Source organism: Convolutriloba macropyga, chromosome 15, assembly GCF_964194025.1.
Source record: "Convolutriloba macropyga chromosome 15, txConMacr16.3, whole genome shotgun sequence".
In the NCBI taxonomy this organism is placed as follows: domain Eukaryota; kingdom Metazoa; phylum Xenacoelomorpha; order Acoela; family Convolutidae; genus Convolutriloba; species Convolutriloba macropyga.
Window position 1 is genome coordinate 10,960,271 of NC_134482.1, and position 16,347 is coordinate 10,976,617.

General features: G+C 33.2%; 1 protein-coding gene across 1 annotated transcript in view; it reads right to left on the reverse strand.

The window, feature by feature from the left end:
- The window catches only part of LOC142354683 (uncharacterized), an 11,682-nt gene extending 3,940 nt beyond the window's left edge, over positions 1 to 7,742 (reverse strand). The window contains exons 1-2 of the mRNA XM_075407044.1: positions 6,498 to 7,742; positions 1,000 to 1,210 (exon numbers count right to left, since the gene is read on the reverse strand). Coding sequence (XP_075263159.1) covers positions 1,000 to 1,210; positions 6,498 to 6,930 — 644 coding nt within the window. The 5' untranslated portion in view covers positions 6,931 to 7,742. The remainder of the gene's footprint in view (positions 1 to 999; positions 1,211 to 6,497) is intronic.
- Between the last annotated feature and the right edge of the window lie 8,605 nt (positions 7,743 to 16,347).

A 16,347-nucleotide genomic window follows, 5' to 3' on the forward strand; every position in this document is an offset into this window, starting at 1 on the left:
CTCTGCTTTCTTGATATCTAGCATTAATTACCTCTTTTCCTTCGCAAAAATAACATTTTTTGAGATCAAAATGAATCATTTTTTGTATACTCGAAAAATTTAAGTTATTTTCTTATTTCTTCAAAGTAAATTTGTAACGCGTCCCTTGAAGTAAATCGTCTTTGTAATGCTTTTGATTAATAAAGTTGTCTGAAGCTGTCTTTTTTACTCATTGGCCACGGATAAATTAAGTCTTGTTTGTAGTTTTTACACGTCTGGCCGTTCATTCAGTTTACATTCCAATTCAACGTGAACAAAAGTGATTGCTTGAGTAGCTTTTGTCTATCTTTTGTAATTAGATTTACCGATCACAAATATTAATGAAAACTATTGTCATGCGCGCGTACCATACAACTGAACTAGTTTGCAAGCTTTAAATTGCAAAGTTTGGCTGATTTATGAACTTTTTGGTCTCAAGGGGAAAGAGCTGGCCGTAGAAATCACAAAGTAGATTTTCGCATCACCAATTGGGCACTAACAAGTTTTTTATCGATAATTTTTGGAACTGTTTTTATCGCAACGAGTGTTCAATTTAAAAAAAAATAACGCTCTCAAGTCAAATTGTGATGGTTATCTGCTACAATCTAGTGCGACTGTTGTATGATTATGCATCAACCTCTGAGGGCTCTTACAGGACAACAGATAATCTTGTAATGTTGTTATCCGATAACCTTCGCAATCCTCCCTTAGCAGATTGTCGTTATTTCACAGATACGTACAAGATCCCAGCAGATAACCGTTATTTAGAAGAATCTTACGAGACCTTAGCACATCATCGTCCTTTAAAAGAGTCTTAAAAGGTCTTAGCAGATAACCGATACTTGCAAGAAACTTTCAAGATCTCAGCAGATAATCGTTGTTTTCGAGAATCTTACAAGAGCTTAGCAAATAAACCGTTAATTGCATGAGTCTTGCAAGATCATAGCAGATAGACCGTCCTAGTGCGGCTAGGGTACTCACATTTTGTCTGGACATGAGAATGAAGATATGTTAGAGTAGACCGAATCAGTGTCTGAACAGGAGGATTCCATTTCATAGTCACTCTGAGACACTGTCTCCTCAGTGATTCCCACTATGCTTGATGGTCTCCTCAGAGTCCCACCAATACCTCCCTTCTTAGATGTCAACAGGTGAGATCCCTTTAACCGTTTCTTTCTCTCTACTGTCACACCTGTTCGCAAATTTTACAAGAAATTGTAATTGTTTCACAACGAATTTGACGCTACTTCTTTTCGAAAAATGTCAGTGATTTTGTAAGTTTTCATCATTTTGGTACTTAGTCTAGTTTTTCTGTCAACAATTTCTCTTTAAAGACCGCGTGTAGGCGCTAAAAAGACCGCTTTTATTACCTTGTTTCTCACGTTTGACCATTCTTACTCACATTTACGTCATTCAAAGAAAAAAAAATGGGTTCTATTCTGCTTCGGCCCCTAGTGTTTTTGAAGTAAGTCATTACACGTGGCCAATATCCGAAAACACAAATTTCAATAAATTTTGCGATTTGTGGAAACAAAACCATTTTAAGCATGTATTTAGCCGAAAGATGTTGTGCCAGAATTGTATTAGTAATTACTTATTCAAAGACCTAATCGTTCTTGTTAACAGTGCATCGGGCAATTGCAAACCCACTAATTGTCTTCTTAATCAACAAGGCGGCTCGGTAATTTGCGATGGCACATAAGGTTCCGACCCCGCCCATCCACAATTTTGGCATAATTGTCTACCAAATGAGGAACAGATAGAAAAACCCAAAAATTATTTTTTGCGAATCCCAAAAAAGCCCAAGTCTTTTTCAAAAAATTCTGTATGAACGATAAGATAGACTCCAAAGCAAATAACTCAGTGGAGTAAAAATTGATGCATTAGATTGCTGTTATATGTCAATATTAAGAAAGCGAGTCAAGACGAACAGCAAAATCAAACAACAACAAATATTAGTTACATCAAAAAATTTATGTCCCTCTTAAAAACTAAATTTAATAGAAAGTCAACATACCGTCAGATAAAATTAAAACTAAACAAAAATTACATATAAATCACCAGAAAACATATGCGACCAGTCCATAAAAAGGTTTGGTAACAATTATACAAAAAAGAACAAAAACAGTAAAGTAAAAAAATTAACTTATTTTTTTGAAACAGTTAACTTCAAAGTAATAAATACCATCAGGAGTCAATTAGTATTACCACAAATTTACGATTAACACTGCTCCTATAGAAGGGCATTAGGACCTGTCCTTGTTCATTTTTTGAAGCGGCTAAAAAGAACAACAAAGAAAAACAAAATTTCAATTGAAACTTGCCAGAAAACGCTGTCAAAACCGTGAAGCCAGATTTTGGCACTCAAAATATATTTGGTTGTGCCTTCTTCAAACGGCTATAATGTAGTACGTGGCCATTCAATTGTAAGACTAGGTAACAAGTAGACAAAAAAGCGAAGTGCTAAAGTATGTAATACTTTTAATTTCTTTTTCGAAACAAAATTACATTCAATGTCATGAAAGGCATTAATTACAAAAAATGCTATTTAATTAGGGTCGTTTATTCATGAAAAGGAAGCCCTCAAGACCTGTAATTATCCATAATATTTCTTGCATCTACAAAAAGAACGTCAATTATGACAAAATCAAATTAATTTACTTTTTTTTGTGAAAAACCGGTGTCGAAGCCAGTAAGGTCATAACAAACTCTTTAAAAAAAGATTTTGGGACACCAATCCGTTTTGTTCCCTTGACACCCATAATGTCATTTTGACCAGTAATTAACTAACGAGATTAGGTAACAAAAAGAAACATAAAAAGAACAAAATTGCGAAGTTAAAAAGTTTTTTTTTAATTTTGGAAAACGATTGTTTTCAAAGTCATGAAAGCCATTAGTTATCAACTAATATCAGAATATCGGTTCTTCTATTCTTCCATGAAAAGCCAATGAAAGCTATCACTCTACAGGAAATTTCATACGACCGAAACGACAAAGTATAAATGACAGTTAGAGACAAAATTAAAAAATTCAATTGATTTCTTCAAGAAAGAGGCGTCGAGGCCGTTAAAACGATGATGTATATCTTTCAAGATTTTAATGTCTTCAATTGTGTCTTATTCTCAATGCTAATAAGGTGACATGGAACTGTCAATAATGTGATAATGTGACAAAATTAGAAAACGTGAAAAACTGGCAAATATCAAAACAAACAAAAATCTGAAATCTTGTAGTATCAAAGCCAGAAAACAATAACTTCAGGCTTAAAACTGCAACCGAGAATAAATGTTAACTCAGTAGAAAGAAGAAGCAGTCTTTCTTTGCTGACACTAAGCTGGAAGTTGAGCAAATTAAGAAAAAAATAGAGGAAAAGTTATTTAAGCCATTACTTATTGAAAAGTCAATTATTTTTAAAAAAAGAAACGACCATAAACTTTCAATTAAAAAACTAAATGCATTCGCTTGGAGGTGCTTAGCAAGCGAATTGGTTGGACCTATCACTCCTGAGCTTTGATTTGATATGTTCTGTTCTTTATTATTAAAAAAAAAGTCTTTTTTTTTTAAAAAAAAAGACCGACTGATTACAACCCGATTTCTTTTGGATTGTAACAGTCCAAGAATGGCCCAAAACTAGCCCTGCTAATATTTATTGTCCGTTAGGAACAATTGATTTTTCGAATGTTGTAGATATAGATAATTTGTTAGTTGAAAACTCAAAATAAATTCTGCATTTTTGGTAATCAGCGAGTAAAGTTAGCAAAAAACGGCAAAGTTTTAACTACAGTGCACTCTCAGCGGACTCTGAAGTAGAAATAGCCCCCCTCTGAGTCTAAAAAGATTGTATGAGTGTTGTTTGGGGGAGTACTGTCGGCAAATTTAATCAAAGTGGACTAAAGTAGCTTATTTCGTGCTGTTTTTGATGAAAAAGGCTAAATTTTGAAAAGTTTATCCAGATTTTTTGACCAAAAAAATTAAATCAAAACAATCAACAATGCTTGTTCGTCTTCAAAAATGAAATCAACGACACTATTCTTAAAAATTATAACAAATTTTACCAAAATTGACGAAAATTTAGGCAAAAATTCCGGAAAATGTGAATAAAAACAACGTGAATTCACTCTTCTTTTCTCAGAAGTTTAAACCTCGATAACTCCCTGTAGAAAACGAAAATTAAAAAAATCTTTTTAATTCCATATTCTACGCTGGACGAGCTTTCTAATGATACCAGTCTCAACTCTCTACGATGAATATATCGAGCGGCGAAAATTCACGGAACAAAAAAAAACCCAGTTGAGTATATAGTTCCTCCCCCCTCAAGAGGGTCGGAACAAAAATTAGTATCAAGGTGGTCATTTCTGAAATTAATCACCAATTATGCTTGCTTTCTATTTGGTAATTAGATACTGCGTCCACAGGAAAGGCGTAATTTTAAGCAAAATTGAACTAAATTAGCCAAGTATCACTCTTCTCTGCACACACTTACCACTCTAATCTTGAAACATGGGCCTTGAAGAACCCCGACAAAATCAAATGTATACTTGATTTTTCTGATATTCCCAAAAATACAATTTATGTGTTGCTATACAGCCGGCTGCTTTGTACGAAAAATCACGTTCGTAAAAAAGCACGGGGGGGGGGGGGGGGGGGGTACAAAATGGATCCGAAAATGAAAGAAGGCTTGTTTGAATTTAAACAGCAGACGAGTTAAGCCATAAATATTAGAAGATACTTGTCAAGATGTGCAACAATAAACCTTGAACAAAGAATCATACGCTTAGCAAAGGAAAAATTAACGTAGTAAAAGTTCATATTCTGTTTTTTAAAAAATCTGATATTTCTGTACATTTAGAAGACAAAGAAAACTTAATGATTTTATTTTAGAAATGCTTTCCACAATTTGTGGAAAACGAGCAGTATTGAACAAAATAGAAGCTTCGTAAACTGCTATTATCTACATTCAGAGACAATAATTTTAACTTTAATTTAGATTTCGCTTAGAAATATTTCCGAGTTTAAATCATTACGAATAGGACTCTTTTAGTTTTTTTCAATACAAACGGCAGATTAAAAACAACTAATTGTTAATGGAATTATTAAAACATTAGCACCTAATGTCGGGCCAATAGCTCGGTCTCGTCGGGCTCGTCAAACAATTGGCGAGCATCTGGCTTCTGTAGCAGCTATCTTTGCTTTAGTGAAATTATATAAATTTAAAAGAGAGGAAGCGAGGGAGGATAAAAAGGTGCATTAGCTGCTTTTTTTTTGGGGGGGGGGGTTGGTATGATGTGGAAGGCAGGGGTATGGGTATGGACTTAAAGGTGTGAACGACTATGTTTGTGTATGTTTGTGTGTGTGTGTTGTGTGTGTGTGTGTGTGTGTGTGTGTGTGTGTGTGTGTGTGGGGGGGGGGGGGGGAGGGTTGTGGATTCTAAACATTGAGCAACTTGCCGATGACACCATTAATCTATGTTTTCGGATTCGGTGAATTTCATACATAGAGACTAATGAAGCTCTAAAGGTGTTAGTTGTTCAGCGACTCAATGTCATTCAGGTTTTACCTGTTTATCCCGGTTTTGATGATAAAAAGTCAAAATTGCAAGACTAAAAATTGATCAATCGAAGGACCGCATGACCAATATAATTGCTACAAACTTTGTTCGAAAATAATTAACTCTAGCTATGTTAGCAAAGGATAAATATCAACTCAAAAACATCTAATTTGGTTTTTATATAAAATAGCTTGCTTCCTGGGAGATCTTCAGTTTGACTGTGTTAAGATAACTATTCTTTGTGTTAGAGTTTCAGAGCAATGCAAGGATAACGTTTTGTTATTGAAAGATTTGAGTGCAAAAATCAATGATTTTTTTCAAATTTTACATTTAAAATTTGCCGCTTAAGTAAAGGACAATAATATTCTACAAAAGAGCTAATACTATTTGAAAAGGAAGAATCTTTAAAAACTTTTAGAATTTAGAGTCAAAATTAAGTTTTTCGTTTAATCTAACTTTATCAGGTCTTTACGGGTCACCACTTAATAAGATGTAGTTCTCTTTGGCAATCCCTCCAGACATTTTATCGGATTAATTTCCAATTTTACAGCTGCTGGTTAATTTCAATTGAATTCAATTCAAGAATTCTGCTAGAATTTTTTGTAGTTGTTATAAAAAGCAGATGTGATAGAAGCAGTAGAAATGAGATACAGATGACATGACAAAATTGGTAGTAGGAAGGCTCACAAGCTAATCTAAAAAGTCGGATCTTCAACAAACAATCAATAGTCATCATGTCCGTAAGACAAACTGTCAGAAACAATGGCCTGCTCTAATAATCATTAAAGGTAAACAAACCCACAAAATTTGATCAAAAACAATTAATTTGCTGACAATTTTGAACGTTTCTGACCCGTTTTCTGAAGTGTGGATCTCTACAATGGGCAATAAGACTAATGAGATTTCGAATTGTTGATAAAGACGTACACACCTGTCAAGCAGTTGGGATGTCCACAGAAGCACTTTGATTGGCCGAGAAATTGTGACGTCAGCTTTGAAGAGTCTGTACTTTGCAAAGACGGCGATGCTAGAGGATTTCTTTCAGATGATGTTTGCATTCCAGAAGCGTTTTTCCCATTACTGGCCCTGCCAAAAGTGGGGCTCAGTTGAGCGTGAAATGAATTATGCTGGACAATTTCTGACTCATCCGATCCGTAATCTTGTTCATCTTCATTTTCATCGTTTGGGGCTATTTTGGCACTGTTTGTTGATATGAGTTGTGGGGGTTGGGGTTGGTCTAAGGGGGCTAATCCGGGCGATTGTTGCTCTGTGGGGATAAATTGCACTTCAACATAATCCAGAAACTGGTTCGTTTTGCAGAGAACAAATTTGCGAATTGAAAATGAAAATACCCGGTCAACCATTTTAGCTGAGCATTATCTGTTAAACTTCTATTAAGACGATAATCTATTGCTGTCCTTCTTTTAAGAAGGTGTGGCTAGTAAATGTAATAAATAACTGATTATAAATAGTTTAATTTGCCACCAATTGTGTTATTAGATCAATCTTCAAATAATAACACAAAAGTATCGATCTATCTATCAAGCTAACTAAATTCAAAATTGTAGTTCGATCTTTGAACCGAACCGATTGCAGTGATTTGAAATACTGAAGAAAGGTGTTGACAATTGGGCCCAAATTTGAGAAAACGGATTGGTTAATAATTGGGCAAAATTGAAAAGACAAAAACGGGATCATTTCATGTGAACTTTTGCATGACATTTTTATACTTTGCGTAATAAGAAAAGTCGAACTATTACATCAAAGGTAATAATGCAATTATGGACTTCGATCTTTTCACCCCATTCTTAATCATCAGTTTATATCGTCCGTCAATTGTATGAACAAATTGAATCACACCGCATATATACAAAGGATTTGCTGTTTAAGGGAGGGTCCCAAATTATAATACCATTTACCAAGATTGGCTATAACAAGTTCTAATAAGATTTAATGTCTGTGTTATTAGCTGATCAAATTATGCAACCGATCGCTTAAAAGATCATCAAACTCTAGATCGCGTTTGTCAAACAATCATGAACCCATTTTTCCATAAATTTCGAACCCCGAAAGGTACCTTTTTGCATTGTCATTTTCACAATAAACTCTAAATTTATTCATAAAAGTCAAACGAATTTGACGGCGTGAACAACTCTTAATCCGAGCAAAAAGATAAATTGTTCACGCTTTTTGTATTTGTTCATACCACTTGGCTTCAACTCGGTTCTGTACTTTACTCTGTACAATTACAGGTTCATGAACTTTGAATGCGTTATGACATAAGCTGGATCAGTATTACGTAATCCCCCTCGTGAATTTGTTCATGTTTCTGCCTGAAACGTTTGTAGTTGCTCGATGGCCTTTATAGTTCAAAGTTTGATAGCAATTTTACGACCTTTGTTACTTTAAAATAATGACAACAAATACAAAACAAGGAGGTCAGGTGATAAGTGGCCTGATTTAAAGTGAATAAGTGGGTAAATAGGTATCCCGAGTTTTCACCTATATTTGTTTCACCCCTCTATCATTTCACCCCAATTTCAATTCTTTGTTTAATTAGTGATTTGCAGTCAATGAATATTAAAACAATTTTTAGCAAAAAAAACATAAACATAGCTTAATTGCTCTTGTGCATAATCTTGCAAAATTTTGGAAGAAAATCTTGAAAGACCTTACGTGATAATTTTTTTTTTCCAAAAATTTAATCTATAGTATGTGTTCAGTGTGCAATATCTATAGCGAGTTTTAATAACACTCATTATAAACAATGTGAAAAATAAAACTATCAAACAACCATAATTTACAAACACATCAGTGTTTGAAGTCCCGTGTTGAGAAATTCTTCGGATTTTAACATAAGAAATCGTCGGTTTTCGTCGCTTTTACTTCGCCAAAACCGATCAAAGCCCTTACGTTTTTTTCGTCGTTTTGATTGGTTTTCGTCGGTATTTTAACGTAAGAATCGTCGGTTTTTGCCATTCTAAAAATCTCACAAAACGGACAGTCCCTGCCAGGATTCGAACCTTGGACCCCTATATTACTAGCCACCTTCTCCTCCACTGCACCACTTGTCACTTAGTTTTACTCTATTTCTTTTGTATTTAAAACAAATTGAGACTGACAATACCGACAAAAAACGACGATAATCGACACTTCTTACTGCCAAAACCGACAATACCGACGAAAACTACGCTAATCGACACTTCTTACATCAAATACCGACAATACCGACGAAAACGTGGATAATCGACATTTCCTACATAAAAAACCGACAAAATCGACAAACGTCGACCAAAAACGACAGTTCTTGCTTCGGTTTCGTTGCAATTTCTCAACCCGGGGTATACTGAAGTGTAATTCCAAGTCTAAATATTTTGCAGACCGATGTTGAGTTTAAAGCTTTTTAAGTTTAAAGGGTCTTTTTTGAAGGTTAGCACAGAAATTGGACTCCAAACATTTTGCGACAGTAAATTTTAAATTGCCATCAATCGTAAACAATGGAACAGAATACATTTTTTCAATTTTAAACTAACCAATTAGTATTTCTGTTACGTTGTCTAATTGCATCATCTTTTTAAAGACTTTATATGTCAAATTAAGACATATTCTGCGTTAAACAAATTGGCTTACTCGCATCCACGTGTTTTCTACAAAAATAATATAATAAACTCATGCATTTGGCTAATATTAATATACTTCGACTAGAAAAAACTTGCGCGGCTATAACAAACTTGTTTCGACTTCTAAGATCTTGGATAATAACGTTCATCTAGCACAATCTTGCAAAATATCTTGCATTGATCTAGCTAATTATTGTATTCTTGCAATATAGACGTTCGTCTTACAAAATCTTGCAAGACAAGACAACCCTTTTTGCAAGAATGTTGCAATGTCTTCTGAGATAGTTTGCCAGTGTTGACTAGAGAACAGAGGTTCACCCTAGCAGTGGAACCCAGACGCATGAAATCTTGGGAACTCCTATAAAGCTTTACTAAATTTTTTTTGGGAGAAAAGTTTGACGTGGATCATATCAAGACAAAAAAAAATAGCAACAATTTACAGATTTTTTTTTTAAAAAAATCAAAGTCGACCCAGTAATTAAATATCAAGTATGCTATAAAAATTGTAATTTTTGCAGAATAGTAGTTTGAATTATCTGATTAATTATAAAAAAGCTTGCAGAATACCTGGCATGCAATCAAAAATAATTGGGAATTTGCTTGGATACCCTATTAAAGCCACTAGTAGCTTAGACAATGCTCAAATTTTGAAGTCAACATGTTAGGCCAGGTTTTTACCAAATGCTAAAAGAAAGAAAAAATTGAAACCAGATTGCCGCATCTCTGCTATTAAGTAACTAATAGTACAGACTGTAAAATATACTAAAAATAAGCTAGTAAAATTGCTAGGTTGTATAGGTTACCTGGTTTGTCTTATTCAAATAAATATTCGTAACTAGTTTGTTTTAGTTTTCGAATATCAAAAATTGAAAAACATCGATCCGCAAAAGAGATCAACGCCGTTTTAGAAATGGCATCAGATTACTAATGAAAATTATAGCTGTTATTCAGATTCTTTTTTGAAAAGATTAAAACAGTTTCAACTTAATAAAGTAATGGTAAAAAGGGAGATAGAAAAGGAGACAGAAATTAGAGTACGAATTATTAATTAAAAACCTAACTGAAAATTCAACCAGAAGCTAGGATAACAGTAGCAGACTAAGGGCGAAAGAATAAAACAAGATCAAGTCCCATCGCCTCTGATACACAAAACTGTATCAAATAAGCAAGAAAATATTTGGCATTTTTCTTTTTGTCAAATATCCTTCTAAGTAATCTGAACATCGCTCTGCTGCCTTTTTCATGCTGTTCTTGGCATTTTTAGATTCAAACTAAAATATTTGGCTTAGATGAATCTGAAATAACAGAAGATTTTGGTACAGTTTGCCTCAAACACACTTAAAATGAGTTAAAATTTTGAAATAGTTAAACGAAACTTACAGGTACTGATTACGTCTGTCTACTTATAAAACCAAAATTTTTCGAGACCAATACTTGCTATGCGGCTTTCAAGGAATTGTTTTTCAGATTTGGTTAAAAATTGAACCCATAGAAAATACTCATTTGATATTAAAACCAAGTTTTGACTGTGCAATAAAAACATCCATCTTAGATGTTCACAGTCATCAACTAATTGAAGTTTTTTGAGATACCTAATATACCAGATACCAGATTTTGTATACCAGATACCTAATATTTTGTTGTTAAGTAAGAGACTGAAGGTCAAATTTAACTAGGGAAAAAGGTTATGTTCTAAGAACGGTTTTTTTGTTTTTAATTTCTTATATATCCTTACACATCTTTAATTTTTGATATCTTCGTCTGGCTAAAACTAGGACTAACGTGTCGCCTGTTTTGCCTGGATTTTAATCTGGAAGCTTATGAAGGGAACTTAAATTGTGCTTTGTAAACTTTCATTGACATTAAAAAACGACATTAGCGACGTTAACATGACATTAGAAAGAAACGAGTTGCTTGAAGCTACCATTAAAAAAGAGTATAGACGTCTCCTCGAGGCCTGGGCAAGCACATTTCATTCCAACAAATTTAGACATTTTTATCACATTTAGCTAGCTACTACGTACTACAAAAATTCATCTCCAACTTGCTAAAAAACTAATTGCAAACAACTTTTCGAACGCTTTTTCGGGAAGAATATTTTGGATGCTAAAGGTTAAATTAAATTTTTTAAATCGACAAATTGATGCTTTTATATTAGAAAACTGAAATTTTTCATAGCTTTTTTTCGAGCCGATTCATTTAAAATTTTGTCATGACACTATTTGATGATTTCTATGGTCCCCTCAGACACAACCTTGCATGTAAACAACCTTCTTCGGTGTTGCGACTCTTCTAATTTGCGAGAATCCAATCGCGTACTTTCAATTGATTTTCGTCAAAGTAAAAACAAAAAAATAGGTTGGTTCAGTGGCAGCGAAAAGAACTCCACTGAAAAAGATGAACTACAATGATTTAATTTCTGATATATCCTTACACAATTTTAATTTTTGATATATCCGTCTGTCTAAAAATAGGGCTAAATTGTTGCCTGTTTTTCTGGGATTTTAATCTGGCAGCTTATGAAGGGAACTCAAATTGTGCTTTACAAAGTTTCGTTGACATTAAAAAGCGTTAACGTGACATTAGAAAGAAACGAGTTGCTTGAGGCTATCAAAAAAAAGAGTATAGACGTCTCCTCGAGGACTGGGCAAGCACACATCATTTCAACCAATTTTAGACATGTTTAATAATTTTAACTAGCTATGACGTAAAACACAAATTCATCTCCGATTTGTTGAAAAACCAAATGCAAACAACCTTTCGAACGCTTGTTCGGGAAGATTATCTTGGATGCTAAAGGTTAAATTAAATATTTTAAAACAACAAATTGATGTTTTCGACCCAGAAAACTGAAACTTTTCTCAACTTTTTAATTTCGTGCAGATCCATTTAAACCAGTATCTTGACACGAATTGATGATTTCTATGGTCCCCTCAGTATCGTGTTCCAACAAAACACAATGCTAAAGATTTTTCCGTTATTTTATGTAAGCAATCTTCTTCGGTGTTGCGGGTCTTCTGTGTTGCGAGAATCCAATCGCGTACGTTCAACTGATTTTTTTTCTATTAGAAACAAAAAAAAGGTGGTTCAGGGGCAGCGAAAAGAACCACACTGAAAAAGATGAAATTGAGAGTTTCTCAATTTTTCAAAGAATTTTTGTGCTGTTATTATTAAAATTGTGCTTTCATTGAGATTTTTTTACCTTTTAAATTGAACCATTTTTTTATTTATCAACATTTTTTTATTTCGTCACATTATCTAGAAAAATGAGCTCATAAATCACATCAAAAGAAGGATTTACTCATTTTTGTTTTGATCCTGTCTTTCTGCGGCCTTGTATTCCTTATTGATTCAATTAATATCACTTCAGCGAAACGTGTACGTAACTATAAATGTGCGTCAAATCAAAATCTCAAAGAACTATTGCAACTGGTTCGGAAGGATGTTCAGTAATTCAAGAAAACAAAATCTACTATTTAACAAATTCGGCGTTTTTATTTTAAATTTTTAATTTAAGTAACTTACATTTCAACAGGGAAGCTGATTTATGCGAGTTTGCACAAAATGTTTCGACACCGCTAATCTACGTTTTGATTTAAATGTCCACAAAATGAGGAAGAAACAGAAAACTTTCAAAACTTCAATAATTGTTCAACACATAACTAAGTGAAAAAAAGGCTGGATTAGAAGGCCGATGAGTCTGGCCGAATGAAAGTACTGGATAAGAACATATCCTGGTCCACTAAAAGGAAGATGCATATTCAACTAATAGCAAGTTTTAATTACGACCAAATCTAAATGTTTTATATTTTAAAAATTATATTCCATACGAAATGAAAAAGTAATAAGAAAAAACATGAATTAAATAAATTAACCTGTGCATCACTCGAGAAGTTATGAAGCCTGCCTAAAATGAGACTCGGAACCAGGTCGAAGAAGAAGTGCAAAATAGGCAAATTTAAGAACTACGTTTCTATTTTAGAAAACTTTCGAACTCTTGCCAATTTCAAACTGATTACAACCAATACACATCAACTCAGCTCACTGAGAAGATTAATTTTAGCCCGATAGTAAGCAATTAGGACCTGTCATTATCCATAATATGTCAGACGATAACAGAAAGAACGCCAAAAGTGAAAAGCGAAAAAAATCGATTAAAATTAACAAGAACGCGGTGTTTCAACCGCTAGAACCATACGCTATTCTAGGGGAACATTAGATATCTCAGTTTCTGATTTTCTCGACGCCAACTGGGCCAATGCATTACTGTGATAATTTGGCAAGAAAACAAAAAACTCAGAAAATGGTAATTTTCCAAAAATCACTTTTTTAAAAAAGATTGTTCTAAAGCAAAGAAACTGTTAGTTAAGAATTAGGACCATATAAAGAATAGTTCATTGTCCACTAAAAAGAGGATGCGACCTGTTGCTACAGAGACCAAGCTACAAATTTAACTTAAAAAAAAACAAAATAAAAGTGACAAAACACAAAAACCACTGATTTTTTCAACTAAATATATTAAAGAAATCAAACAAATCGAAAGCTTTCACATAAAACAGAAGCCAGAATAACCAGTTTGCAATTGCTCGGAAACCAGTTTGCTCGTTATCATTGAGATCGAAACATAACACGACAAAAAACAACAAATAAGACAATTCAGTTTTTCAAACGATTTGACGTAACCACAATGAAAATCAACACACTAAAAAACACTAATCAACACTAATCAACACAATCAAAAACTAATCAACACAATAAAAAACAAAAGTTAATGGTAACCACTAAAAGTTACAAATTTTTAAAACTGCTTTGAAGTTTTTGTCTGGCTCTGTTTTGATTTTAATTGGGTCTTCACTGTAGAGGGTATTTTTGAAAAACACAAAAAAAGAACCAGAAAAATTGACCAGTATCGAAAATCACAATCGAAATTGACATCAGCCAAAACTACATCACAACAGAAGCAATGCTTGGAGCAACAGAAAAATGATGAGCCCTGTCGGTAATGAGAATAACTCATTTGTTGATGATAATGACAACAAAAAATGGGAATTGAATGAAAGTCATTGAAACCGTTCGCTACAGCGTGAAATTGTTATATAGATTCATTCAAACATCCATAGAAGCAACTAAGCCTTTTGTTTGTCAAGAATAGGTCATGGGACAACAAAAAGAACGACAATTAGATGAAAAAACCAGAAAATTTTGACAAATTTGGCGAGAGAACGGTTTCCTGGCCGTGAAAACTATACGCTGTTCCTTAAAATTTGTAAAAATGTTGGTATGCAGATTCTTTTAATTCAAATTGGCGATGTCTTCAAAGCGATAAATTCAAAGGAGACAAAAACACAAACTCATTTCTAGGCAAATACCCAAAATCACAAAACAGTTACAAAATTTCGTACCAGGAACACATTAATTAAACATTTTAAGTACTGTGATATGTTAGTTTTAATTTTTGCAAGTAAGTAGTTGGTAAATTGTGCAATTGTAGTTTCACTTGAATTATGTTTTGCCCTGCATATATTGAGACTCAGCTATATGTGGACAGAAAAAAAAATTAGCAAACTTCAAAACTTCACTGACAGTTTCTTCAATCAAATATATTTAAAATATAAATATAAAACTGAAAGTCTCGTATAGCTCTCACGGAACCCAATTTACTTTTCCATCAATAAGGAGAATTAATGAGGCTGCAAAAAAAAAGAATTTTAAATTAAAAAAAAAACAAAAGAAATCAATAAAGCTTTACGAAAACACATTATCAAAGCCATGAAAATTGTGAGTTTTTCTCTGAAGACTTACTAGATACATATTTGGCCTCATTTTGTTTTAAATAGGATCTGTCATTAAGTGGGCATTTGATATCTGATCATTTCATCAGTAACCAACATAAAATGAACAAAAATTCGAAAACATTTCGAAAAACTCTGCATCCCATTATAACCCGAATAATTACTGATTGTAAGAAAAGATTATTCAACAGGTAACAGATGAATTACGAAGTGAAATGCTTAAACAAAACAAATTTAAATGCAATTTTTATATTTTCGAGTTAAATTTTTCAAAAAAGCGACAAAGTTTTAATTCAAGACGACTCCTATGGGAATTGAAAGTACAATTTGCCTCTTTGGAGTTTTCTATGATTGTGACAAGAGACGCTAGGTTTATACCTCCCTCATATTTAAGCAAATTGGGATAATAAAGGGTACTTGGAGCTGTTTTCATTTTAAAAAGTGAAATTCAATAAGTTTAGCAAAAATATTAACCAAGAGACTCCGATAAAATTAATCGGCCAGCCTCTTCTATCCCTAAGAGTAAAAAAATTTAACATTGTTTATGACAATATTAACAATTTCAAGCAAATTTGACAAAATTTGTTCAAAAATATGGAAAATGTGAAAAAAACAACGGAATTCCATCTACTATTCAACAAAAATCTGTTTAATTCCATACTCTACCTTGGACAGGCTTTCTAGTGACACTACTCGCAACTCTGTGCAATGCATATGTCGATCGGCCAAAATTGACTGAACAAAAAAACCGTTCAGGTATTTAATTCCTCCTCACAAGTGGTTCGTAACAATTAATGCAAAATTTATAGTGTAATTGTGCACGCTTCTAGTAAACTCCAAGCAAAAATCGATAGTAAAAACGTCACTGTAAGTTTGAAAAAGTGGATTGGAGGAGAAAAATTTTGTACTTAACAGTATTTTTCAAACTGTTTTCTAGCACCATTTTCGAAACTTTTTTTCTGCATTTCTTCGAATTTTGCATTTGGTGGTGTTTTATTAGAATAAAACAAACTCCTTTCAAATCAAAAGTCATCTTTTTCGAGGATGAAAACAAATTCCAGAGAGCAAAAAAAGGGATATTTTAGTGTGGTTTTGGTTGTTTTGTGCATTTCCTTTTCAATCTTTTTGCTCTTTTCTTGAAATAAATTGCCCTTTTCTTGTGATTCGAATCATAACTAGCAGTGTTTAAAATCAGTAGTTAAAAAAATGCTGCAAAAACGAGCTTTCCTATTTGCCTATTCCCTATTGACCTATTCAATATTTCACTGAGAAAAAATCGAGCACACTCATGTAATTAACAATTTTGAAAAAATGTGGGATAATTTATAAGTTTGATTTAAAAATTTATGCTTTTTAAAAAAAACCTAAT